Here is a 26,697-nt window from a genome sequence, read left to right as displayed (position 1 = left end):
ATCTTGGCTCACTGCAACCTCTGCCTCCGGGTTCAAGTGATTCTCCTGCCTCAGCCTCCCAAGTAGCTGGGATTACAGGCATGCTCCACCAGCTAATTTTTTGTATTTAGAAGAGATGGGATTTCACCATGTTGGTCAGGCTCGTCTCGAACTCCTGACCGCAGGTAATCCGCCTGCCTTGGACTCCCAAAGTGCTGGGGTTAGAGGCGTGAGCCACTGCGCCTGGCCTCTATCAGTCTTAAGGTCTCCGTGTTGATATTAATGCTGGTCAGCTGTGCCTGAATTCCAAAACGGAGAATGGTATAATTAAGCATGTCTGACATCCACTTCCCGTCATGGCCCGAACTAGTTTTTCAAGTTAACTCTGCAATGCACTTAGCCACGGGGAGGGTCCATCAGTTGGTTGAGGGGTTAGAATTTTATTTTTGGTTTACAGCTCTATAAAACATGTAGAAGAGTTTCTGGCATATATGAGGCACTCAATTAATTTTAGCTATTCTTGTTGACAGTATCCTTGGTGATGGTGTTATTGATTATCTTAATCCTTATTATTTGGGCAACGACATAATCAAGACCATATTACCTCATAGCGCCATCTAGTGCTTATTTTGGAAAATGCCAAATCCCTTTCCCTTGAACAACAGTCATTTGGTGAGGAGAATTTTTAAAATTCCAATTTTAGGAATACAAAAGGAGTTTGGAAATATCATGATTTCAAATTTTCTCCAGCCTATCTGGGCTTGTATTTATAAATATCAGGGCTCTTGGTTGCAAATGACAGAAACTGACTCTGACTGAATTTAGCAAATTATTGGGCATTTCACAGAATCAACAGAAAGGCAGGTAAACCAGGATAAAGAAATGGTCAGGAATCATGGAAGGACCCCAATCAAGATTTGCCATAGGACCAGCTTGGTTGGTATGTCACTCCTGGCAACAACCACCTTCACCACCTCTACACACCACCACCACAAAACACTGCTACATCTGGACTCCACTGATTTGACATTCTGGTGTGCTAGATGCAATTTCTATGAATGAATTCAAAATGGCCACTTTTTGTATAAACCTCTCAAGATCCAAAGTCTTCAGTAAGAGCCTGGGTCCCCAATGGGCTCCCTAACCACTCAGGGCTTGTGGAGAGGGAATATGTGCTTCCCTTAGTTTCCACAGTAGGAGGCCTCAGCCTTGTTTTCCAGGCTCACAATGGAGGAATACCTCAAAAAAGAAGAGAGTTTGGACATCCACCTCAAGTGGGGTTGCTGGATAAAATACAGGATGCACAGTTAAGTTGGAATTTCAGAAAAACAATGAACACATTTTTTAGTATGAGCATGCCAATATTGCATGCAGCATACTTATAGCAAAAACTTGGAAAGGTGAAAATGCCCGGTTTAAGTGTGGAGGGCACAATGAGATGAGCACTCTTGCATATTACCGGTTGGTATGCCTATTAATATATTCAAGTGGATTAAAAATATTCACAACTACTAACCCTCAAATACTGTTTTTAGGAATCTTCATAGCCTATGACCCAATAGTTGAATTTTAAGGAGTGTATCCTAAGAAAATGATCAAAAATAGGCAAAATAATTTGTATGCAGAGTGCTCATTGCAGTTGCTGTTCATAAAGAAAAATTGGAAATAAATCTAAATATGCAAGATAGGACAATGGCCAAATAAATTGTGGTAAATACATATGATAGCATCCTATACAGTCATTAAAAATATGTTCATGAAGAATTCTAGATACATGAAAACTGACAAGGAAATGTTCAGAGATAAGAGCAGGGCAGATAATAGCACGTACAACTCACTAACTGTAATCTTAGGCTACCTAACCTCTCTTTATCTCAGCTTACTCCTCTGTGAAATGGTATAATAATAGTAATAAGAATGGAACTTGGAATAGTGCTTCGCACATACCAAGTGTTATGTGTTGACTGGAGTGTGTGTGTGTGTGTGTGTGTGTGTGCATGTTTGAGGAGGGGACAGAGGAGAGAGAAATGGTAGTCAAGGGACTTTTGCAATAATTGTAGCAACCTAAGTCAGTGTTTCCATGTCTCAGTCTCTAGTTTCATGGTTGTTGAGAGTCAGTTTATGGTGGCAGTGGTAGTGGCTCAGCTTCACTGGGCTGCAGCTATGGTGTTCTATTCCTTTGTTTTATTTTCTTTTAATTCATCATTGTCTTTATTTTATAGTAGGAAAACTAAGGCATTTCATGAAAAGCGAAGTCAATTGTACAATGCATAATACAGTCAAAGATCTTGACATAGAACTGGTGTCTTAACTATCATTTTTCACTTTTAATCAATAAACATTATTCCTCTTTAAAGACAATGAAAAATTACTCATGTTAAATATAGAAAAAATAAACATCATTAATTAAACACTACATCTGTAACCTCTTTACATTCATTAACACTCAGGAGTAAAAACAATAAAGATTTTTGTTATGGCTTCGTGTTTCTTTAAAATATTAACTAAAATAGATTTCTAATTTGGGAAACATGACTAATGCCATTTGGTTTTAAAAAGAATTGTATCTTAATCATCAAGCTAAAGACATAGCAACAAAACAATGACATGGTCACTTGAAGTGTGTCTCAGTCTAATTTTCACCATCTAATAAGACACCCTTAAAGTAATTCCAACAGAAACTCTAAGAAATTCATCAATCAACTTCCAAAGCACATCAGGGAAGATGCTAAAACAGTGGACATTGAGAACAACAGCAGCAGAACATCTTATTTAAATTTTTGAGGTAATAAAACAATACAGAAGTGGGAACCCTTGTGAAATTTTTTTCTTGTTTTGGTTAACAAGATCATTAATACTTTACAAACTTCATACATGTGGCACACTGTAAGAATAAAATAAGGGCCTTTCTGCCTGTGGACGCCGCTGAAGAAGCATCGTTAAAGTCTCTCTTCTCCCTGCCCTCATGTCTAAGTCATCTCCTAAAGAGCCCAACCGGCAGAGGAAGCTTTTCATTGGAGTGTTGAGCTTTGAAACAACCAATGAGAGACTGAGGAGTCATTTTGAGCAATGGGGAACGCTCCTGGACGGTGTGGTAATGACAGTTCCAAATACCAAGCACTCCAGGGTCTTTGGGTTTGTCGCATATGCCACAGTGGAGAAGGTAGATGCAGCCATGAATGCAAGGCCACACAAGGTGGATGGAAGAGTTGTGGAACCAAAGAGAGCTGTCTCAAGAGAAGATTCTCAAAGACCAGGTGCCCACTTAACTGTGAAAAAGATATTTGTTGGTGGCATTAAAGAAGACACTGAAGAACATCATCACCTAATAGATTATTCTGAACAGTATGGAAAAATCGAAGTGACTGAAATCATGACTGACCGAGGCAGTGGCAAGAAAAGGGGCTTTGCCTTTGTAACCTTTGAAGACCGTGACTCCGTGGATAAGCTTGTCGTTCAGAAATACCATACTGTGAATGGCCACAACTGTGAAGTTAGGAAAGTCCTGTCAAAGCAAGAGATGGTTAGTGCTTCATCCAGCCAAAGAGGACGAAGTGGTTCTGGAAACTTTGGTGGTGGTCGTGGAGGTGGTTTTGGTGGGAATGACAACTTTGGTCATGGAAGAAACTTCAGTAGTCATGGTGGCTTTGGTGGCAGCCGTGGTGGTGGTGGATATGATGGCAGTGGGGATGACTATAATGGATTTGGTAATGATGGAAGCAATTTTGCAGGTGGTGGAAGCTACATTGATTTTGGCAATTACAACAACCAGTCTTCAAATTTTGGACCCACGAAGGGAGGAAATTTTGGAGGCAGAAGCTCTGGCCCTTATGATGGTGGAGGCCAATACTTTGCCAAACCACGAAACCAAGGTGGCTATGGCAGTTCCAGTAGCAGCAGTAGCTATGGCAGTGGCAGAAGATTTTAATTAGGAAACAGAGCTTAGCAAGAGAGGAGAGCCAGAGAAGTGACAGGGAAGCTACAGGTTACAACAGATTTGTGAACTCAGCCGAGCACAGTGGTGGGAGGGCCTAGCTGCTACAAAGAAGACATGTTTTAGACAAATACTCATGTATATGGGAAAAAACTCAAGAACTGTATTTGTGATTAATTGTATAACAGGTTATTTTAGTTTCTGTTCTGTGGAAAGTGTAAAGCATTCTAACAAAGGGTTTTAATGTAGACTTTTTTTTGTATCCATGTTGTTGATTGCTAATAATAATAGTCTTATCGTGATGCTGAATAAATGTCTTTTAAAAAAATAAAATAAAACAAGCAAGAGAGCTCCCTGAAATAAGACGCACTGCATTATAATAACTTTTTTTTTTTTTTTTTTGAGATAGAATCTGCCTCTGTTGCCCAGGCTGGAGTGCAGTGGTGCAATCTCGGCTAACTGCAACCTCAGTCTCCCAGATTCAAGCGATTCTCCTGCCTCGGCCTCCTGAGTAGCTGGGATTACAGGTGTGCGCCACGACGCCCTGCTAATTTCTGTATTTTTAGTAGAGATGGGGTTTCACCATGTTGGCCAGGGTGGTCTGGAACTCTTGACTTCAAGTGATCCACCCGCCTCGGTCTCCCAAAGTGCTGGGATTACAGGCGTGAGCCACCGCGCCCAGCCGTATAACTTTTATAGGCACACACTTCCTTAAGTTTCAAGCAAGTTTAAATTCAACCCTTGTTATTCACGAGGACTTCAAGTAGGCCAGTTTACAAACAAGCATGAGCACCCTACAAATGGCTCTTACTACAGAATTCTTAGGATAAACGTGTTTACACTTTGAACAGTCACGTGAGTATCGTAAAGCTGACGATTGTATATTACTATTCAGTGAAATTGCTTGCCTTCCTTCATGATTTCTTCAGTCCTTTTTCCAGCAGAGATAAGATTTTCTAAAAAGTCTGAATCTTCTAAGTGTAGCTGATCACTGGTAAAAGCTAGAGCATCCCATCAGCAGTTAACAAGGTGATTGGCAGCCACCTTTCCAGTCCTTCTAATGCCAGATCCAAACAAAATTTGTGCAAATCAGACAGAGGCAAAGTTTTCAAGTCTTCTCATTTCGTAGAACTGTGGGGGTGCCAGCCAAATTTCTTTTGATAAGAAACTTTCAGTTGCCTTTGATGGCCATGACCAGTGACAGCCCACCAACCTCCGCCAAGTCGGGGTAGACTGGCAGTGGCTCGCGCAGGCAGCATAGGAAGAAGGAAGCTTCGAAGAGGCGAGTTGCGCCTCGCGAGAAAGGGGTAAGCCAGACGCTCCAGTGGTGCAGCGCCCAGATGTCGGGCGTGCAGCCGAGGTGCGCTCACAGCTGCAGGAAGTGGCGCGAGTCCTGGGAGCGAGAGCGCAGCAGGCGGCCAGGCCCGGCTGCAGCTCGAGGGCGGCTCTGGCGCAGGACCCGGGCGGGGAGGTCCTGGGCGTTGCTCTATTCTTTTTTTTTTTTTTTTTTTGAGACGGAGTCTTGCTCTGTCGCCCAGGCTGGAGTGCAGTGGCCGGATCTCAGCTCACTGCAAGCTCCGCCTCCCGGGTTTCCGCCATTCTCCTGCCTCAGCCTCCCGCCTAGCTGGGACTACAGGCGCCATCTCGCCCGGCTAGTTTTCTGTATTTTTTAGTAGAGACGGGGTTTCACCGTGTTAGCCAGGATGGTCTCGATCTCCTGACCTTGTGATCCGCCCGTCTCGGCCTCCCAAAGTGCTGGGATTACAGGCTTGAGCCACCGCGCCCGGCCTCCTAGCGGAGGCTTCCTGATGACCCACTTTTCTGTCTGAGGGCAGAGGTCACAGTACCCCTAATGGGCCTATTTAGTGATGGAGTCCTGGTAGTCATTCCTACAGCCCGAGGCTATAGCCTGTTCTTCCAACCCTTTCACTGATTTTTGTAAGCTCTTAATTCCCTGTGTCCCATCCTTTTCTCCTCTAAATAACTAAGCAGTTTCTGTTTCTCACCACTGTACAGCGTCTAATACAAGGATGAAATTAAAAGTTATGTTTAGGACATGTAAATATTCTGATACCTATTGATGTCAAGTATGCCTAATGTATACAGGATCTGGAGTCCAGGGGTAAGACCAGGGTAAAAAGTTTATTTTATGCTTTTTTCTCCTTCCTTTTGTCTTTCATACAAAGTTTAAATATGTGAGTCTTAAGTATATGAAAAACATTAGGACTGAATGAAATCACCTGAGCAGAGAATGAAACCAGATGCTGGCCCAGGACGTATCTGGGGCACTCCAACATTTAAAAGTCTGGCAAAGGAGGTGTAAATGGTATGGGCAGCTGAGAAGGAGTAGTGAATAAGAAAGGAGAAAAACCATCAAAGGATGTGGGATGTATCCCAGAAACTAAGTAAGGAAAGTATTTCAGGGTGTAGTGATCAACTCCATCAAATGTTGTACTCTGTGTACAAAGTGCTCTGAGCGTACTTTGTACTCTGAGAGAGAGAGTCCAAAGATAAAGTTACAAAAATGTCCATGGAATCAGAACATAAATAAGAATGGCATTGAAGGAGTGATGCAGACAAAAGCCCAGTAGAGTAAGTGGAAGAGAGAATGGGAGGCAAGGATGTGGAGATGATACATATAGACAACCCTTTGTAGAAGTTCGGATACACAGGGAACAGAAAATGCAGGGGAATAGCTACTAGGAAGATTTGGGGTTAGGGAAAGGTTTTTGGTTTTGGTTTTGGTTTTTTTGTTTGTTTGTTTTTGTTTTGTTTTGTTTTTTTGAAACAGGGTTTCTCTCCCATCGCCCAGGCTGTAGTGCAGTGGTACACTCTTGCTTCACTACAACCTCCACCTACCAGGCTCAAGTGATCCTCCTGCCTCAGCCTCCCAAGTAGCTGGGATTACAGGCACGTGCCACCACACCCAGCTAATTTTTATATTTTTAGTAGAGAACAGGCTTTCACCATGTTGGCCAGGCTGGTCTCAAATTCCCGACCTCAAGTGATCTGCCTGCCTCGGCCTCCCAAAGTGCGGGGATTACAGGCATGAGCCACGGCACCTGGCCCCGAGGAAGGTGTCTTAAAAGAGAAGAAACACTAAAGCATGTTTATCTGCTCATAAGTATGATCAAGGAGAGAAGAAGATAAACTATGGGAGCCAGGGTTTTGAGAATTAGGCAAATAGATGCAGAGTTCAAGGGGAAGGCCCTTGATAGGAGTAAAGACACTCTCTGCACAGTACCAAGAAGGAATACAGAGAATATAGCTGCAGGTAGGGTTTGGTGGGTTTGGTGGCAGGGAGATGATAGTTTACATCTAATTGTTTCTATTTTCTTAAAGAAATGAAATGCAATATCATCAGCTGAAAGCAAGAATAGAGAGGTGGGCTCTTCCTCATTCATTATCCCCTGGTAGCCACTGACCTGCTTTCTGTCACTATATGTTAGATTGTATTTTCTGGGCATTTACATAGATAGAATCATATACTTTTTGTCCCAAATTATTTCATGTTTAATATGTTGTTGTGGATGTTTTAATGTTGTTGTGGATGTTATTGTCTCTTTCTTCATTTTGATTTCTGATTGTTCATTGCTATTGAATATTTAGAATATAGGAATAAAATTGATATTTATATGTCAATCTTGTATCCTTTAGCCCTGCTAACTTACTCATTCGTTATAGTAGCTTATTTGTAGAATTTGTTGGATTTTCTACATAGATGATCATGTCATCTGTGAATAAAATAGTTTTGATTCTTTTCCAAAGTTTTTTTTCAAGGGAGACCAGCAAGTAGAGTACTGTGCTTTCTACTACAATGTTCAGTTGTTTATGTGCAGTTAGGAAATGGGGGAACAGTTGGGTTTAATCAGAGCTGGGCTTTTGAAAAGGTCTAGTGTATGACCAAGAGAGGGTGGCTAACGTGGGGTAGAGGAAAAAGTGTTGGAGGTGAAGAAAGTCAAAGAAGTGGAAGGTCATAATGTGGGATGGGTCATCCACATTGATGTTAAAGTCACTAAAAATGATGGACCAGCATCAGCTTGGGGAGGACAACTGAGTCTGGAGGGAAAGACTTCCTCAATAGAATTTACACCCTCCACTGTTATGGGCTTCTGGGGAGTCATGGGTGCTGGTGTGCGGACCAGGACGTGGATCTTGGACACTCTGGGACACTGCCTCCCAACCACAATATGTGCCTAGGCTGGGGCATGTAGCTGATCCACACTCCACTCCTCCCCACCCTCAGAGACCTTTGAACTGAACTCTCGGTTCAGCTCAAAGCTCTCAATAACCTAGAGACTTTTTGGAAACAAAGTCCTCTCTACGTTCTTCCTGCCATACGTAAAGCTCAGATCTCCTTGTCACAAAGCCCTGGCCATCCTCTGTGGCAAGAGTAAGAGAGAGAAAGATAAATTTTGTTTAGCGATGAACTTATATAGCAGAAAAAACAGAAGACAATTCATTTTCAATTAGATTATCTTACCACACCAAAAAAAAATCAAGGAAAGGATAATTCCCACGTATTAACTCTAGATATTTCTGATTGGTGGGAAAGTGGGATCGTGCCTGCATACATGCAAAGGGATGGAGTGTGTGTGTGTGTGTGTGTGTGTGTGTGTGTGTGTGTGTGTGTGTGTGTGATGTGGGTCACATACAAGCACAAGGAAATAGGGGAATGTCTTTGACAACTTACTGCCTGCCACCTCTTTGATGGTCTCTCCTATTTTATTTAAGTCTCCTGTCCCAGGGCTACTCATACCCTCTTATTTTTCTCAGGCTAAAGAGGATGTCCACTGTGTGTTCTATGGAGCAAAATTCTCTCTACTTCCATCCCTATTCACCAGTTAGCTCTCTTTGAGGTTACAATGGATACGAAAGGGTTAATAAGATTCGAAAGAACATACTATTGCTTTAGCAAACCACTGTGTTTCCTAGGCAACATAATGCCTGTATTTCTCCTGTTTCTTCCTGTTTCCAAAAGCCCCTATGGAGGGAATGGTAAAAATATTAGCCTTGGCCAATACTCAAGCCCTTGCTGTTTCCCTACTCTCCCCATTCTGTTACCCCTCACAGTTGACCTTGCCTCCTACTTCATGGAAAACATTGAAACTGTCAGGTTTGAATTCCCTCTCCCTCTCCTCTTAAAGGAGAAGCTATGATCCTTCCACCTGTTCTTTCGATTTCATCCTCTCTTGTCTCATTCCATGCCACAGGGTTGATTAATACCCACTCTGGGCAGAGCGAGGTGGCTCACGCCTGTAATCCCTGCACTTTGGGAGGCCAAGGTGGGTGGATCGCTTGAGGTCAAGAGTTCAAGACCAGCCTGGCCAGTATGGCAGAATCCCATCTCTACAAAAGAATTTGCAAAAATTAGCCAGGAGTGGTGGTGGGCACCTGTAATCCCAGCTACTCCGGAGGCTGAGGCATAAGAATCGCTTGAACCCAGGAGACAGAGGTTGCAGTGAGCTGAGATCGCACCACTGCACTCCAGCCTGGGCAACAAGAGGAAAACTCCATCTCAAAAAAAAAAAAAGTACCCACTTTATCCTGTACTTTCAACCTCTAAGCATTACTACCTGTCTTCTGCAACTGAAGGCTATGACAGTTTTCAGAACAACAAAAATCAAACCAAGGAATCCAATTCCCTCTTTTCCCTACCTCCTTTGCTTTAGTCAAGCTTCTCAAACTTCTTTTTTGAGAGGTAGATCTCCTCAATCCTCATGTTCCACTCACTCCCTAGGCCACTGGAACCAGACTTCCACCCTTCTCATGCCACAATAAAGAGTCTGGCATAGGTAACCCAGGACTTCCTAACTGTCTAGTCCAACTTACACCTTAGTTTTCATCTTTCTTGATCCATTTACAGCCCTTGGCACTGTAAACCTCTCCCTCCTGGAAACCCTGTCTCCTCCCTTTGCTTCTATTGGACCACACTATTCTACCATTTTCCTACCACTTGTGGTTTTTATTCTCAATCTCCTTGGTGGGTTTCTCTTCCTCTACTTATTCCTACAATGTTAATCTTCCCCAAGACTCTATCTTGGCCCTCTTTTTCTCTCTGCAACCTGCCTATAAATGCCAGGCCAGTAATATGAGTAAGTAATGCAAGTCTGGTTGATGTGTGGCAATGTAGTATATGCCAGAAATCACAAAGAAATGTGTTCTTGCCCTGTTTTTATTTTAAAATAGTAACCCTGTTCTCTATCTTTCATTTCCACTTTTGATAGTCATAGGTACAAAGAAATTTTGATTATCCACTTAATTCTGCTTTAACAAAAACAGAGTAAATGTGATAAAAGACAGTTGATACTTGTTCTCAGCACTGGGGATACAGCAGGGAGAAATGGGGCTTCTTTAGGTGTACCTGCTAAAGGAGGCAGCTGCTAATCAGAGATATAATGTCAGATCTTCTCTCTCTCTCTCTCTTTTTTTTTTTTTTTTTTTTTGGAGACAAAGTCTTGCTGTGTCGCCTAGGCTGGGGCCGGAGTGCAGTGGCGCAACCTCAGCTCACTGCCACCTCCGCCTCCTGGGTTTAAGAGATTCTCGTGCCACACCCAGCTAATTTTTGTATTTTTAGTAAAGACAGGGTTTCACGATGTTGGCCAGGCTGGTCTTGAACTCCTGGCCTCAAGTGATCTGCCCACCTTGGCCTCCCAAAGTGATCTTCTCATTTTTTAAGAGAAGATTTTTATGTCAGAAATGCAGGCTTTATGTAAAAATCTATTGGTTAAGTGCTTACATCTAATATTTTAAAAATTAAAATAATGTGAGGGTCAAATAAACATGTGTTCGAGCCAGCTGTAGTCACCAAGGCTAACAGTTTTCAACCTTGGCTTAGAACATTGTGCAATGAGCCTTGAAGACAGAGAGACCTCTGCCCTATATTCTCCTTGGGATCTAATTCAATGCCAGTAGTTTCAGCTACCACCCATAGTCTGATACCTCCTGTCTTTACCCCTCCAGTCCAGACCTCCATCCTGAGCCCCAAACCCAAATATCCGATTGGACATATTACTGGATAGCACCACCAGAATGTTCCTTATGCCCGTGCTTTTCAAACATCAATGTGCATGTGAATCATCTGGAGGATTTGTTAAAATGGAGATTCTGATTCAGTACGTCTGGCATACTGCCCAAGATCATGCATTTCCAACAAGCTCCCAGCGGATGCCAAAGCTGCTGGTTTATGAACCACACTTTAAAACACAACCCCCATTTGCATACAATGTCCTTTTTGCAAGTTTGCTCTTCCTGCTATATATCTTCTTTTGACGAATGATATGCCATCCACCCATGCAAAAATTGGGGGCATAAGTCAGATGTAGAAGGAATGGGAGAAATAGAGGAGGAATCCAAAGTCCTGTCCCATCCAGCTCCTTAACATTTATTACATGTATCCTTGCATTTGTGTCCTCACTATCCCAACACTGATTTAAGTCTTCATTTTCTCCTGCGGTAAGGCTGGTGTCCATGCTCCAGTCTCCACCCCTCCAATTGCAACCTCCATGTTCCTATGAGCATGACACTTCGAAAAAGCAAAATGATCTCATGTAAAGCATGGGCTCTGGGGCCAGGCTGCTGGGTTTAAATCCCAGCACTGCTTCTTACTAATTGTGTGACTTTGGACAAGTAAATTAACCTATCTATGTATTGGTTTTGCTCATCTATGAAAAGAGGATGATAATAGAACCTCGCTTGTAAGATAAACGAGATTTGAAGCAGGAAGGGGAATGACCCATGAGAATATCTGGAGAAGAGCATTCTAGACAAATGGAATCACATGTAAAATGTTCATAGCACTCACATTAGCTGCAACATTGGCCACATCATTCCTAGCTTCATTATGGTTGGAGTGTTGAGGGTAAGGAGAAAGTAGAAAGAGATAAAGCTGGACAAGTAATCTGAGGCCAGATCATGGAAGGCTGGGTTGCCTGGGAAAGAGACTCTGTGATGGAGTTTGCTATGTAGAAAATTGACTGAAGAGTGCTCTTGGAATCGACACCTGAAATGTAAGACAAGGGAGTAGGATAGGGCGGAGGGAGAAGCTGAGCTTCAGTGCAGTCACAGTGCAGCTTCCATCAATCCCACAGGGAGTTCTGAGCCTGGTATGACTCTTCAGAGTTTTCCATAGATGGAGAAAGGGAGACAGGCCTTTATATCCCTGTATTGGCCATTCATTACCTGCAGGCTGCACTAAGAAGGATCTGTGACTTTGGGCCAGAAAGCTCTCTCTAGCCCAATGCAATCTTAGGAAGAGGATTTCGTTGCAAGCTGTCAGTCACCAACACTTTCAGCAGTTGGGGACCTGGGAGAATGAGTGTGTGGGTCCTGAAGTGGGGGTGGGAGGTGAAATCTGGGTAGGTATCACACCACAGTTGGGTAAACCATGCCAAAGACTCTGGACTTGATTTCACTGACAATGGGGAGTCATCAGAGGGCTTTCCTAGAATGGGACATGCTGTTTTGCACCTCTGTACCTTTGTTCAGAATGCTTTTTTTTTGAGACAGGGTCTCGCTCTGTTGCCCAGGCTGGAGTGCAGTGGCACCATCATGGCTCACTGCAGCTTTGACCTCCTGGGCTCAGGTGATCCTCCCACATAGCTGGGACTACAGGCATGTACCACCACAACCGACTACATTTTTGCATTTTTTTGTAGAGACAGGGTCTCACAATGTTGCCCAGGCTGGTCTCAAACTCCTGGGCTCAAGCAGTCCACCAACCTCAGACTCTCAAAGCACTGGGATTACAGGTGTGAGCCACCGCACCCAGCCCCAGAGTGCTTCTTCTATCCCAGTATTTCTGACCTGGATTGGAATCACCTGGGGTGCTTGTTCACATGTTAGAATGCAGGTCAAATAGCTTAATGGTAAACAGCCAAGGTTGGAACCAGACTGACTATATTTGAATTCTGACAGCTGTGTGACAGTGGACAAGTTCCTTAACTTTTCTGTACCTGTTTCCTCAGCCGTGAAATGGAATAATATAACCAACTGCCTCACAGTGTTTTAGGAAGAGTACTCGAGTTAATCCACAAAAGGGCTTAGAACATTGCCTGACAAGTAATAAGTGCTCAAACAATGTCAGCTATTACTAAAGATTCTCAGGCTTTCCCTTGGACCTACTAGATTAGAATCTTTGGTGGCTGGTCCTAGGAGTGGACATTTCAATAAGTGCCCTCCCCTTCTCCAGATTATGCTGATCTTCACTAAAGTTTGAGAACTACTGGTTCCTCAGAAAATTTATCCCCTTCCTTGTCCACTTGGTGAAATGTTTTTCTTTTTCTCTCTTTTTTTTTTTTACTGATAGGCCTAACTGGTGCCATGAACATTTTTAAGACTCAGCTCAGTGTCATTTCCTGTATGAAACCTTCCTAGATCACACCTCCCACCATCCCTTGCCAACCTCCCCCTTACCATGTGGAGACCTCAACCGCAGCATCTGTAACCTTTTGACCATCTGTCTCCCCTTGCTAGACTGTGAGCTCCTTCTTTGAGGGAAAGTATTTTGCATCCGTAGGCTCACCACAGAGTTTAGCATAGAGCTAGAGCTCAATCAAGGTTGGCTGAGTGGATGCAGATGGGCAGGTTCCTTTGGGGTCTCTTTAAAATCTCAGCATGAAGTCTCCAGTCTCTGAAATTGGGAATGTGGATCCATACACTATCACTCAAGACATAGTTGGCAACTGTAGAATTTTGTTTTCTAGTCTTTAAATTTTTAAACTTTTTATTGCTTGTTATAACAATAAAAGGAGTTTATATTCACTGGATAAAGAAGATAGCAAAAATTACCTAAAATTACCTATAATCTCACAACCCAGAGATAACTCTTAACTTTTAGGTGCGTTTCCTTCAGATTTTTTTTTTTCTGTGCATGAGAATTTAACATAATGGGTTTCCATACTCAAACTCAAGTCCACAAATATTTATTGAGCACCTACTACATGCCAGGCACTATTCTAAGCACAAGGACTATAACAGTGAAGAATATAGACAAAAGCCTCTGTTCTTGTGTACCTTATGTTCAAGTTGGAAGAGATTTTAAAAATGAGAAAAGATACTGTATATTAGGAAGCAGTAAATGCAATGAGGGAAAATGAAGCAGGGAAGGAGGATGAGGAGTAGGAAGAGGGTGTTGTGAGATTTGAAAGCAGTGAGGGAATGACCCATGAGAATGTCTAGGGAAGGGCATTCCAGACAAATGGAATGACAAGTACAGAGGTCCTGAATTGGAAATATGGCTGCTTGTTCAAAGGGCAGCAAGGAGGCCACTGTAGCTGGAGTAGAGTGACCAGGGAAGAAAGTGGTGAGATCCTAATGTCTTAAAGGTAAGGGTGGGTAGAGTACTGCAGATCCTGTAGGGCCTTGTGGGTGCTGTAAGGACTTGAGCTTTCACTCTGAGTGAGATGGGGAGCATCTTTGGATATTTAGGCTGTTTCCAGATTTTGCTATCATGTATCATGCTTTGTGATTCTTCTACAGAAATCTCTGTTCACGTCTCTGAACACTTCCTTAGGGGAAATTCCTGGAAGTTAGATTTCTTGGCCACAGACTAGGAATAGTTTGAGGCTTTTATTGCATATTGCCAAAGGGCTTTCCAGAAAGCCTAAACCCTTTTACAACATAATTAAGTTCAACAAATATTTATTGCATGCCTACTATGTGCCAGACATGGTCTAGGGGCTTGAAATACATTGGTGAACAAAATGAATCTTGCATTCTAGCAATTTCACTCTTGCCAATTGTGTCAGAGTGCTTGTTTTGCTCTGTGCTTGCCAACACCAAGTATTACCATTCTTAAAAAGCTCCAAGAAACAAAAGAGAAAAAAGAACACTCCAGTCATTTGAATGATGAGAAATGGTGCGTTGTTATTATGTTCCTTTGGATTTATTTGCTTCCTAGTAAGGCTGAATTATTTCCCAAACATTTTCTAGCTAATCAGCCAATTGTTCTATTTTTCTTTAAAAAGCTCTTTAAAACCTTTGAAAATAATTAAAAGGAGACAGAAAGTTTGAAAACACTAAAAGACTTAACATGTATCTTGGGAAATAAGTAGTCCTTGGGTCAAGTACATCAGCTTTAGGAATTGATTTGGAGCCAAAGAGCATATTAAGGCAACCCTCATGTTCTGAAGGGGGCTTTTTATTCAGGAGCACACTTGCTTATTTCCAGATAACTTGAGAACTGCCACCCTGGAGGAGACCATTCCACTCAGCATTGATTCTGACATGAGCCTGAATGATGGGATGCTTTTCTTCAACAATCTCTACATCACAGTGTTAGCTAATAGCCCACTTTATTGAACATCAAATCTGGTTTGCAAGCATTTATATTTTTAAACTGTATCACTTCTTGAGGTCTTAAGTTGCACAAGTTTTCTACCCTCCATGTGAAGCAGGACTTCCTTTAATCCATTATCCTCCAAGGGGACACAGAGGTGTAGCAGAAGAGACACTGGACTATGATAAATGAGAATAATAAATCCTCGCCATCCCTCCATGAAAACACTTTCCCCAGATTTAATAGTGGTTACCTTTGAGGAAAGAGAATCAAGAGTGAGGAGAGGGACTACAGTTGTCTTCTGTATCTTCCCATAGTTTGAAGTTTCTAACTTTAGACAAATATTACTTTGAAAAATCATTCCAGCAGGGGTTATCTGGGTGGGAAGCTAATGGCTTGGTTTTTGTTTTGTTTTTTACTCTGTGTCTTTCTTTATTGGAAAAAAATGATAAAACTTTTATTATATAAAACTTCCCCCAGTTTTATAAAACAAAATGTGTGTGTGTGTGTGTGTGTGTGTGTGTGTGTGTGTGTGTGTGTGTTGCATGTCTGCAAGAATATAAGCCAAACGGCTAATGTATGGGCCTGATTTAAGTACTGTTTGGGGAACTGGGAGAGGGAGAAAGGAGTTTCATTTTTTACTTTATACGCTCACGTATTAAGTTTGTTATAGTGAACATGTATTATCATTCTACATTTTTTTCAGAAAATAAATAATAAACCTTTTTTTCCCCCTGAGGTTAAAAGTGACACGTGCCCATTGTGGATAATATAGAAAGGTATAAAGAAGAAATCAACAATCACAACAGTTAACATTTTAGCATGTTTCCTTCCACACTTCCTTTTATGAATTTTTTGACATAGTTGAATTCATACTGCATATAGTGTTGTATCCTGTTTTTCCCTCAAGATTAAAACACAAGTGTTTCGCCATGTCATGATTGTTGTGGGGGAGAGATGACTGGGCCGGTGGCACAGGGGTAGCAGAATTTACCAAGACAGCTTTAGTTAAAAGAAGGTAGATTTATTAGAGAAAGTAGGAAAATATATGTTGCCAGGGAGACAAAGGGCAGCCTGCAAGAGAGGAGCCAACTGCCAGGGGATGAAGGCTTGCTGGAAATTTTATAGGATGGTGTTTATGCTGTCTGTTGAAGAGGTCTTTGTGTAATATTGATAATGCCAAGGTTGCAATGAGCTAACTTACAGGTGTCTGGTGATAGCTGGGCACGGGAAGACTGAGAGTTATTTGCGCAGGAAGGCTGCATTTTGGATCATGAAGAAAGGGAGATTTGTAGCTTATTTGCTTTTTTCTTTTTGCTATTTCATGCTCCCACCAGCCTGATTCCCTTTCCCTAATTAGGACTCCACAGTGATGATATTTGAATGGCCTTTTAATGGTTTTGTCACAATTCAAGTGCATTAATTAGCCATTTTATTTGAAGTCGGACATTTAGGTTGTTTCTAGTTTTTCTGTATTAAAAATGAATCTCTGCTGAGCATCTTAGTAATGAAATATTTGTCTGCATTTCTGTCTCCTTGGGATGGATTCCTAAAAATGGAATTACTAGGTCAAAGAACAGATTTCTAGAGTGGGATTAATGCATAGAAAATATTTTTATGGATAATGAAAGGTTATACCCAACAGTGTATGAGAGTTTCACCACTCTCTTGCCAATACTGTGTTGTCCTTTTTTTCCCTTTTATCTTTCCTGTAGAAAAGTAGTAGGTGATAGTGGCATCTCCATGCTTTTCTTTTTGTTATTAATGAGACTGAACATTTTTCATATGCTTATTCACCACTGGCATGCTCTCTTTTGTGAACTACCTGTTCCTATTTTTCCCCATTTATTGACTAGAATCTTATACATTTTATCAATCCAAATGAGTTCTCAAAGAAATATTAACCCTTTGTCATATTAGTTGCAAATGAAAATATTTTTCATAAGTTTATTAGCTTTCTAAATTTTCTTGGTCATACATGTTAAAAGAGATAGATTCTAACTATAGCCAAGTGCCCTCAGTTTGAGCCTGTTTCCCCATGATTAAACTGAAGAGTTTTGACAAAAGATCTGGAGGGGCCGGTTCAGCTAAACCAAATTTAGCTCTGAGAAAAATGCGTGGGCCCGATACAAAGACTGTTTGGCTCATTACACTTTATAATGATTTAAGAAGATGGGGGGGGCAGGGATGGAGGCAGTTTTTGCTAGAAATTTTCAGAATTCTGAGGTAGGAAGCCAATCTTTACTCAAGTCTCTTGCGTGTTGGGAGGAGTAAATTATGTGCAAGCCAACAGAACGCTTGGTGGAAAAGTACTGCTCTGGGCTGCAGATGCGTGCACAGCTTGGTTTTAATTATTTGTTTCCCTCTCTATCCTTTCTTCTGCTCCCCTCCCCTGCCACCAGAAAAAGGGCCAGATTAGGAGGAGGCAACCCCTTCCTCCGTGGAGGCCTGCTTCTGTGCAGTCTGTTAGCACATCAAAGGCCGGATGAAATACCTAGGAAAGGAAGGGACCAGGCCTAGGATCCTTCCAAACTCCCGCCTTTGTCTGGGCTCCAGCTCAGGGTTATTGTGACTGCCAAGGGTAGCCTGACAGACTCCAAATAGAAGAACGCTGACAAACAAAGAAACTTTCACATTATTCTGAGGGGGAAAAAAGAGCAACAAGAGAACGTTGCTTGTTAATGCCTGGTGACTGTGCAAATCAGTTGCAAAAGGGTTTTACGGAGAAAAAATTCAAAGTTAACTGGGCAATCCGATTCGTTTCCCCAGATAATAGGGAGAGTTGTGCACTGACTTTAGCAATCCCGGGGGTATCGGTCCTACAGCATCTGGGGGAGAATTGGGGAAGGACCATCAAGGAGAGCGAATGGGGGTTCCCAAGGTGAAAATGAGTCGTGTAGGGCTCTAACACAGAAAATGGAGTTCGAAGAACGAGTTTCCTGTCTCCTAAGACAGCTTGGAGGGCCAGGGAATGGCCGGGGGAAGATGAGGGGCTTCGGAACGGGAGGCAGGGAAAAGCCTGCACCAAGAGAAAGGGAGTCGGTGTCTGGCGCGCATCAGGTGGTGGAGGGGCGCTCGCACAGAGCCAGGCAATGCCGAGGCTCTCCCAGCGGGTCGGTCTGCGAGAAGCAAAACAGGGGCGCAGAGGAGGGCAGCGCGTGCGTCGCGCTCAGCTATAGGATGGCGCGAGGATGGCGTGAGGCTGGGCTGGGGCCTCCCAGGTAGAACTGAGGGGGGGCACTGCGCGGCCGCGGGGGCGCGGCGCCGGACTCCAGAGGCTTTGTAGGGGGCCTGAGGGCTGCCTGACCGGACCGAGCAGGGCGGGGCGCTTAGGTGGCCTCGGGGTGGGCGGGGCTTGAAGGCTCCGCCCCTCCGGCCCCGCCTCCTCCCCGGCTAGTCTTTGGCCGCCGAACCCCGCGCGCCACTCGCTCGCTCAGAGGGAGGAGAAAGCGGCGAGTTCCGGAGCACTGCCTAGCGCGGCCCAACCTTTACTCCAGAGATCATGGCTGCCGAGGATGTAGTGGCGACTGGCGCCGACCCGAGCGAGCTGGAGAGCGGCGGGCTGCTGCACGAGATTTTCACGTCGCCGCTTAACCTGCTGCTGCTTGGCCTCTGCATCTTCCTGCTCTACAAGATCGTGCGCGGGGACCAGCCGGCGGCCAGCGGCGACAGCGACGACGACGAGCCGCCCCCTCTGCCCCGCCTCAAACGGCGCGACTTCACCCCCGCCGAGCTGCGGCGCTTCGACGGCGTCCAGGACCCGCGCATACTCATGGCCATCAACGGCAAGGTGTTCGACGTGACCAAAGGCCGCAAATTCTACGGGCCCGGTACGCGGCCGGCGAGGGGGGCTCAGAGACAAAAGAAGGGGGCCCCCGGCACAGGGCTGGGCGGGAGAGAGGCGAGGCGGGAGCGGGGCGACCCTGAGTGCAGGGAGGAATGGCGGCGAGCTAGGGTAGGCGGATAGGGGACAAGAGGCGCTCTAGAGGGGCTGCGGGCCAGTCAGGGACGCGGATCCCCGGCCCGCGCTGACAGCGCTGGAAGGGGGTTAGAGAAGGAAGGCTGAGGCGCTTAAGCCGGGGATGGGTGGGACCACGAAGCTCGAAGGCGTTGCGGGGGGACACATCAAAGCCCAGGCTGTTGAGGGAGTTTTCGAAGGACCTGGGCTTGGGGATTCCTGGAAGGAGGAGGGGGTAGTGTCGGGTTCTAGGAAGGAAATGAGGGTGTTCCGAGGGAGGCATGGGGGAGGGCGAAAGAGAGAAAAGGTCCAGACCTAGAGAAGACGGGAAGGCCAATGACGCCGGGAGTAGCTTTGAAATGTGAGGGTATGGGAGAAAACGCCGAGACGAGATTAGCAGCAGGTAAAAGCATTGTGCCCGGTGGATAGTGATGTGTGTGTGCACTCGCGGTGTGTGCATGCGCGGTGTGTGCGCGTTTAGTGTATGTGATTTATCGGGTGTGTGTGTGTGTGGTGTGTGCATGCGCGCTTGAAATGGGTCATGCGTCAGGTATGTGTGTGGCATGTGTTTGGTATGTGTGCGCTTGTGCTGTGTGTGGCAGATGGGGAAAGGCTGGAAGGTGAACAAGGAGGAAGGGGGCTGTTTGAGGGAGGAATAAAGGCTGAATGTGGTGGACAATGGTAACGTGGCAAGCTTTTAAGGTAATACGGTATTTAGTCTATAGCAGGCGAGAAAGGATTAGAAGCCGAAAAAAAATTAAAATGGAGGGAGGGAGGAAGTGGGAGGATACCAAGAAACAAAAGGAGTAGAGCTATGAAGACTGCTGGGTGGGGGGATATCAGAAAAAGCCAACCAGAGGGAAATGAAGAATGGATGACTGCTGCACTGCTGAGCTGTTGGAGGCCTGATGGGTTCCTTAGAGTCGAGGTTTTTGCAAACCTGGTTGCGTATCAGAATCACCTGATGCATCTGAGGAAAATTACGGATTCCCAGCCTAACCGCCAGAGCTGCAAATGAGTCTCAGGTGGTCCGGGAGTCTGTATTTTAACATGCTTCCCAGGCGAATTTGAAAAGCAGCCAGGCTTGCGAAGCCCTGCTTTATAGAATACTTGGAGATGAGGAAGAAGAGGTTTTCGCTCCTCCAATATGGACTCCTCTAAACACAGGGAGCTTAGAGGGTGTCCACATGGACAGCGCTCATTCCACACTGGCCTGAGAGAGGAAAAGTACAGAAGGCGGTACACAGGTCAGACTCAGGCGTTCATTTTAATCTCCCAGTCCAACTGATCAAAATCAGATGTGCTAAGGTTAAGGAACTCAGTTTTTTCTTGCAGACATTTTATTCATTTTTCAGAGACAGGGTCTCGCTCTTGTGTTGCCCAGGCTGGTCTCGAACTCCTGGGCTCAAGCAGTCCTTCCACCTCCACTTCCCAAAGCGCTGGGATTACAGGCATGAGCCACTGCACTGGGCCTGCGGATGTTTTAGAATACCTGCTTTCTGTGGGCATGTAACTGTCAAAATCATTTGAAAACCACACACATTATTTGTCACTTAGAGTAGCACACATAGATGCTTTATCAATAAAAATAATCACGTAAATACCTGTTAATATTGAGCTCAATATTAAAGGAGTGAAAACATGTGCATGAGGCATCATCATGACTGTAGTTTGCAGAGTCATTGAGAGGATGTCAGCCTGCGCACAGAGCACAAAACTGGGAGTCAGGCAACCTGCGTTCTAGTCCTGATTGGGTCATGACTAGCTGTGTGACCTTGTGCAAAGTATTGTTCTCTCTGAGCCTTAGTTTTCCCTCTGAAAAGTGATAAAGATGGCCTATTGTGAGACCTCTGTCTCTATCTTGCACTGTCATTCAGTGAGCCCATGACTATGTGACATCATGGTAGAAAGTGATGCTTCATGTTGTAAAGGATTCCTAAAAATTAGTCATTCTAGTGCCTGTTAACTCTGTGCAAGGCACTGTTGTAGATGTGGGAATATAGCAGTGAGCAAAACAGACACAAATCTCTGCCTATAGAGCTTACATTCTAGTGAATATACATTGCATTGAATAATATGTATTTTTTAAAGACTTTTAATGTTCCCACTAGACCTTGTTTAAATATTCTATGAGGTTTGCTTGGTAAAGACTCACTCTACCAAGCCAATGACCATAATTTCTGAAATGGTGAGGTTCAAACCATTACATTTGCCGATTCTCAAGCACTAGGTGCTGCCATTTCCATTAGAGGTGTACATTTATGAAAAACGTGGGCATTTTTTTTACCTTCTTTAGTGGATGTGGCAGCATGTAATGATGATTAAAAATAAGCATTTTTCTTTGGAATTTTAATTGCATTTAAAAGTCATAAAATTTGTAAAAATTTCTGAGCGTATTGTGGTTTCAGGTGACCAGGCCATGTTGAAACTTGATCTATTCTCATACTTGGCATGGTGGTTACCTACAAACATTTTAATGTCAGGGCTGCTATTCAATCTGCCTTGGGGGAAACAACACATTGTTTAAAGTACACTGGATTCTCTTCATTTAGTTGTGCAATATTTAAATAATTCTAAATATCCACTTTTTGTACCCACAGAATGATTATCTGCTCTCTTAGACAAAAGTTCAGTGTAATATCACAGATAATCACATTTTATAGAGTTGTTTTGCAGTATTGATTCAGTCTCTTTTCCATGAAAATTTTAGTATTTTCACAGTCTTCTTAAGCCCACCAAAAACAGATAATGAAGACTGATCTCTGTGTTATCTCTTATTTATTGACAGTGAAGGTTATGTAATGTGTATAGATTTTTTAACCACTGATACTGTTATAAAATGGTTCTCCTGCAGATGCCATGAGTTAATATTTAATTGAGCCTTGGAACCAAAGATCTCTATAAGATATCTTTGTTTCATTAAAACATATCAGAATATATTTACAAGGAAATGTGTTTCCATGTACACATCAGTGCTTATTGTCTTAAGAAACCATAACTCTCACTGGTGTAGCCCCAAGTGCCTAGAACTGTCAGGCTCCCAGTTCAATGTTCTAAAGTTGAATTCTAACCCATGGACTCAGTATTATCTTGTATGATTCCCTACTACCACTACCCCAAGAGATCACTAACCACGTATGCCTTTTTTACTAGCTATTTGGAAACCACAGGAGACTGATGCAATTGTATAGCACTTTAATTTACTTTTAGTTATTTAAAAGTTAAATGGCAACAGGCCTTTCTATGTCTCCTACGTAATGTTCAGAATATCGGCATTACTATGGTTTCCGAATAGAATTTGATATTCAAAAATGGGGCTATGTTGATGAATAGGGAAGCCATTTTCTGTGTATAAATCACAGAGAAATTGACTGTCTAATAAAGAATTGATCTTTGGTTTTGTTTTTGAAGAGGGGCCGTATGGGGTCTTTGCTGGAAGAGATGCATCCAGGGGCCTTGCCACATTTTGCCTGGATAAGGAAGCACTGAAGGATGAGTACGATGACCTTTCTGACCTCACTGCTGCCCAGCAGGAGACTCTGAGTGACTGGGAGTCTCAGTTCACTTGTAAGCATTTTTAAAATTGTGCCTGGGTCAAATTTCTACCACTAATGGGGATTCATGGCAGGACAATAGTTATTACTAAGCAGACTGAAACTTGGGTGCATTTTGATAGGCTCCTTAATCTTGGACGGATCAAGTTCATGGCTTGAAGTAATTGTAGCAATGCTGAGTCACTTACTATGATTACATACCAATTTTTAGCCAGTTCTCTATGGAAACTTGGGTTTCTGGTTTTGATTTTAAAATTTTTGAGAGATTTGCACAGATTCCAAATGAGGATTTGGTGCTTGGTGTGTCAGGGAAAGGACAGTGGCCATCTTGGCTACAGAAAGGGATTTTCATAAGCCCTCTCTTGTAGAGCTTGCCGTTTAAAAGCAGCCCACATCTCTGTTGAAGAATGGGAGACTTGTATTCTGTGAAACAGCTTCTCTTGGAATCTAATTGAGCCTAACTATAGGCCTCATCTACAAATGATGCTTATAATGTGCCCAGGAACAATGGTGTCTGCATTTTTAAAAACAAAGTAAAAGGAGATGCTTGTTTCTGGCTTATGCTATGGGCCGAGGTCTTTAGGGAGAAGTAGGAATGAGGGGTTAAGTTCAGATTTTGAGAATTCAGGAATTGGCTTCTGTCAAATCTAACTGTTTAATTATCACTCTAGCAATATTTCACTGCCGAGAATTTGAATAAGAGTCTTTCCCCACTTTTATGAAACAGTATATAAAGACCATAAGCATTATTTGAAGATCTTTTATTTAAAATGTAGTTTTCTATGTGTGTTCTCTATAATCAGTTAAATATTACATGTTCTCTTGGCTCTATCCAACCATTTTCTTTGAAAATAATGCTGATTTCAGAGAGAGTTCTGGATTAATAATTAGCCAGATGTGTCTCTGCCTTTGAGTTTGGGTCTCAAGCAGGCTACATATAACTTCCAAGTCTAGAGGCAAGTCTTTATACTTTGGAAAACATAGTTCAGTTACCTAATAGAGTCCCTAATTTTTGGCATCATAAGGATGCCTTTGTAATTAGTTTTCTATGTGAAACCAATGAATTGTAGTGTGTAACTTACAAAGCTCTATTTTCTAGGGCTTGCCTTCATCAATGGGAGAAAAAGTGTGATTTTTTTTTTCCCACTTTAAGGCTAGCCCCAGATACTGTTGTGACACCTCAGCTATACTCAAAGCTGGTGTGGATTCCCCTTAAGGCAGGTTTCCCAGGCGCCACCCAGCTTTTATTTGTCTCCCACAGTTCCAATTGTTCCCAACAGTTATTTCACACAAAAGCAGCTTTAGTTACCTGGTTAGACAGGTTGGTTACTCCTCTAATTCCTACTCATATTCAGGAAGAAGAGACTCTTGGCTGCGGACATTCAGATGATCGACCCTGCATTAGTTTGGCTACAGTGATGTGGTGGTTTGCTGATGCCATCTCTTCTCAAGTCTTTTGCATTCTGGTTTTCACCCTTAAATCTGTTTTCTCCAACACCTCCAGTCATCTCCTGGCTCCTTTACCACTTCCTTTAACCACCTATAGGTTTTTCTCTGTGATGGGAAAAACATTCTGCCTCCTGCTATCCTCTTCATCTATGAGACTGTTATTCCTTCCCTTCACTGTCAAACTTCTTACAAGTTTTTGTTCCTAACCACTGCTTCATTTCCTCTCTATACCTTCTTCCTCCCTACAGTATGGCTTCTATCCCCACAATTGGATTGAACTCTCTTTCTGAAAGATTTTCAGGGAAACCTTTTTTTTTCTTGCCAATCCTGACTTCACTTGTCCATTCCATGTTGTAGATCTTCTGTCATGTGAGCCTCCAGAATGGCTCCCTCCACAGAGTTTCCATTTTGGTCCATGGGAACTCCAATTTTCACTTAATTAATTCATGCTTCCAGTTTTCTTTCAAAGTACTTCTCATCTGTCCTTTTCCATTCCCTGGCTCTGGTTCCTTTGCATCTGGATCTGCACGCTAGCCTCCGGATCGCCCTGTCCCCAGCCTCTCCTTACTGAAATCTGCCCTATGCACCACATTGATAATACTGTTGTTAAAACACTATTTTACTGTGTCATTCCTTCGCTTATAAACCTTCAGTGCCCTTTGCCACCTGTAAGTCCAGTCTCCTCAGGCTGGCTTTTCAGATCTTTCGTAATATTTCCCCACACTACTTAGCCAATCTTATCTCCTACTAACTTCTAAATGTTAACTACTCCTGCCAACTTGGTCTCTTTACTGCTTCCCAGATACATTGTCTCACCTGTATGCATTTGTACATGGCGTTTTCATTTTCTGGAACTCCCTCCCTAAATCCTTGTATACATTTTTTCCAAAATATATCCTCTTTCCATGAAGTATTCTGTAACCCTTCTGATGAACTCATAACTTGCCCTTGTTCTTCTAAACATTCCCTACACACAAACAATTCATTTTGACATTACCTTGCACACTCATTGCCAGACATTGCCACCTGTTTTATATGTCTATCTTCTGAATAAAACGAATTCCCTGTTAGCAAGGACGGTGGTATAAACCACCTTTGTATCCTTCAAGAAGCCCAACACATTGCTGAGTATATTGTAGGCCTCTAATAAATGCTTTAAATTGAAATGTGGTAATGATGTTTTAGAAAGAATGAGAATGACCATTTGTGTTTTCTTCTCTACCTCCAGTCAAGTATCATCACGTGGGCAAACTGCTGAAGGAGGGGGAGGAGCCCACTGTGTACTCAGATGAGGAAGAACCAAAAGATGAGAGTGCTCGGAAAAATGATTAAAGCATTCAGTGGAAGTATATCTATTTTTGTATTTTGCAAAATCATTTGTAACAGTCCACTCTGTCTTTAAAACATAGTGATTACAATATTTAGAAAACTTTTGAGCACTTGCTGTAAGTTTTTTAATTAACATCACTAGTGACACTAATAAAATTAACTTCTGTCTTGGCATGCATGATGTGTTTGTGTGTCACAAATCCAGAAAGTGAACTGCAGTGCTGTAATACACATGTTAATACTGTTTTTCTTCTATCTGTAGTTAGTACAGGATGAATTTAAATGTGTTTTTCCTGAGAGACAAGGAAGACTTGGGTATTTCCCAAAAAATCTTAAATGTGCACCAAGAACAAAGGATCAACTTTTAGTCATGATGTTCTCTAAAGATAACAAATCCCTTTTTTTTCTCAATTGACTTAACTGCATGATTTCTGTTTTATCTACCTCTAAAGCAAATCTGCAGTGTTCCAAAGACTTTGGTATTGATTAAAGCACTGTCCAGTAACAAAATGAAATCTCAAAACAGAGCTCAGCTGCAAAAAAGCATATTTTCTGTGTTTCTGGACTGCATTGTTGTCCTCGCCCTCACATAGACACTCAGACACCCTCACAAACACAGTAGTCTATAGTTAGGATTAAAATAGGATCTGAACATTCAAAAGAAAGCTTTGAAAAAAACAGCTGGCTGGCCTGAAAACCTAAATATAAGATGAAGATTATAGGACTGTCTTCCCAAGCCCCATATTCATGGTGGGGCAATGGTTATTTGGTTATTTTCCTCAATTGGTTATTCTCATTTGAAATGAGGGAGGGACATACAGAATAGGAACAGGTGTTTGCTCTCCTAAGAGCCTTCATGCACACCCCTGAACCACGAGGAAACAGTACAGTCACTAGCCAAGTGGATTTTAAAGTAAAGTATATTCATAAGGTAACAGTTATTCTGTTGTTATAAAACTATACCCACTGCAAAAGTAGTAGTCAAGTGTCTAGGTCTTTGATATTGCTCTTTTGGTTAACACTAAGCTTAAGTAGACTATACAGTTGTATGAATTTGTAAAAGTATTATATGAACAGCTAGTGAGATTTCAAACTCTTGTAATTGTGGCTAAATAGTCGTTGTATTTTCTTGTGAACTGTGTTTAATGATTTTACCTCAAATCAGAAAACAAAATGATATGCTTTGGTCAGTTAATAAAAATGGTTTTACCCACTA

At 42.8% G+C, this 26,697-nt stretch overlaps 2 protein-coding genes and 1 pseudogene across 2 annotated transcripts; 2 read left to right on the top strand and 1 right to left on the bottom strand.

Moving 5' to 3' along the window:
* The first annotated feature begins 2,944 nt into the window (after window positions 1-2,944).
* LOC105516474 (heterogeneous nuclear ribonucleoprotein A1-like) lies at window positions 2,945-3,907 on the top strand. The gene has a single exon (XM_011948687.1). It carries the CDS (start codon window positions 2,945-2,947, stop codon window positions 3,905-3,907), a length of 963 nt encoding a protein of 320 aa, XP_011804077.1.
* Window positions 3,908-4,661: 754 nt separating this feature from the next.
* Window positions 4,662-18,695, bottom strand: LOC105516488 (annotated as a pseudogene).
* PGRMC1 (progesterone receptor membrane component 1) lies at window positions 18,444-26,697 on the top strand. Its single transcript, XM_011948686.1, has 4 exons — window positions 18,444-18,529; window positions 18,574-19,021; window positions 22,561-22,716; window positions 25,381-26,697. The coding sequence occupies exons 2-4, from the start codon at window positions 18,694-18,696 to the stop codon at window positions 25,482-25,484; spliced, it is 588 nt and encodes a 195-aa protein (XP_011804076.1). The 5' UTR covers window positions 18,444-18,529; window positions 18,574-18,693; the 3' UTR covers window positions 25,485-26,697.

This window comes from Colobus angolensis, unplaced genomic scaffold (assembly GCF_000951035.1).
Source record: "Colobus angolensis palliatus isolate OR3802 unplaced genomic scaffold, Cang.pa_1.0 Scaffold282, whole genome shotgun sequence".
Classification (NCBI taxonomy): domain Eukaryota; kingdom Metazoa; phylum Chordata; class Mammalia; order Primates; family Cercopithecidae; genus Colobus; species Colobus angolensis.
The sequence above is the reverse complement of the archived record's forward strand: the minus strand, read 5'-3'. Positions and strand labels throughout refer to the sequence as shown.

Excerpts from the sequence above, each read along its gene's own strand:
- PGRMC1 (XM_011948686.1), top strand. The coding sequence starts at position 18,694 with ATGGCTGCCGAGGATGTAGTGGCGACTGGCGCCGACCCGAGCGAGCTG. Across the intron at positions 19,022-22,560 it reads CCGCAAATTCTACGGGCCCG|AGGGGCCGTATGGGGTCTTT; the intron begins GTACGCGGCCGG and ends TTGTTTTTGAAG. Across the intron at positions 22,717-25,380 it reads CTGGGAGTCTCAGTTCACTT|TCAAGTATCATCACGTGGGC; the intron begins GTAAGCATTTTT and ends CTCTACCTCCAG.
- LOC105516474 (XM_011948687.1), top strand. The coding sequence starts at position 2,945 with ATGTCTAAGTCATCTCCTAAAGAGCCCAACCGGCAGAGGAAGCTTTTC.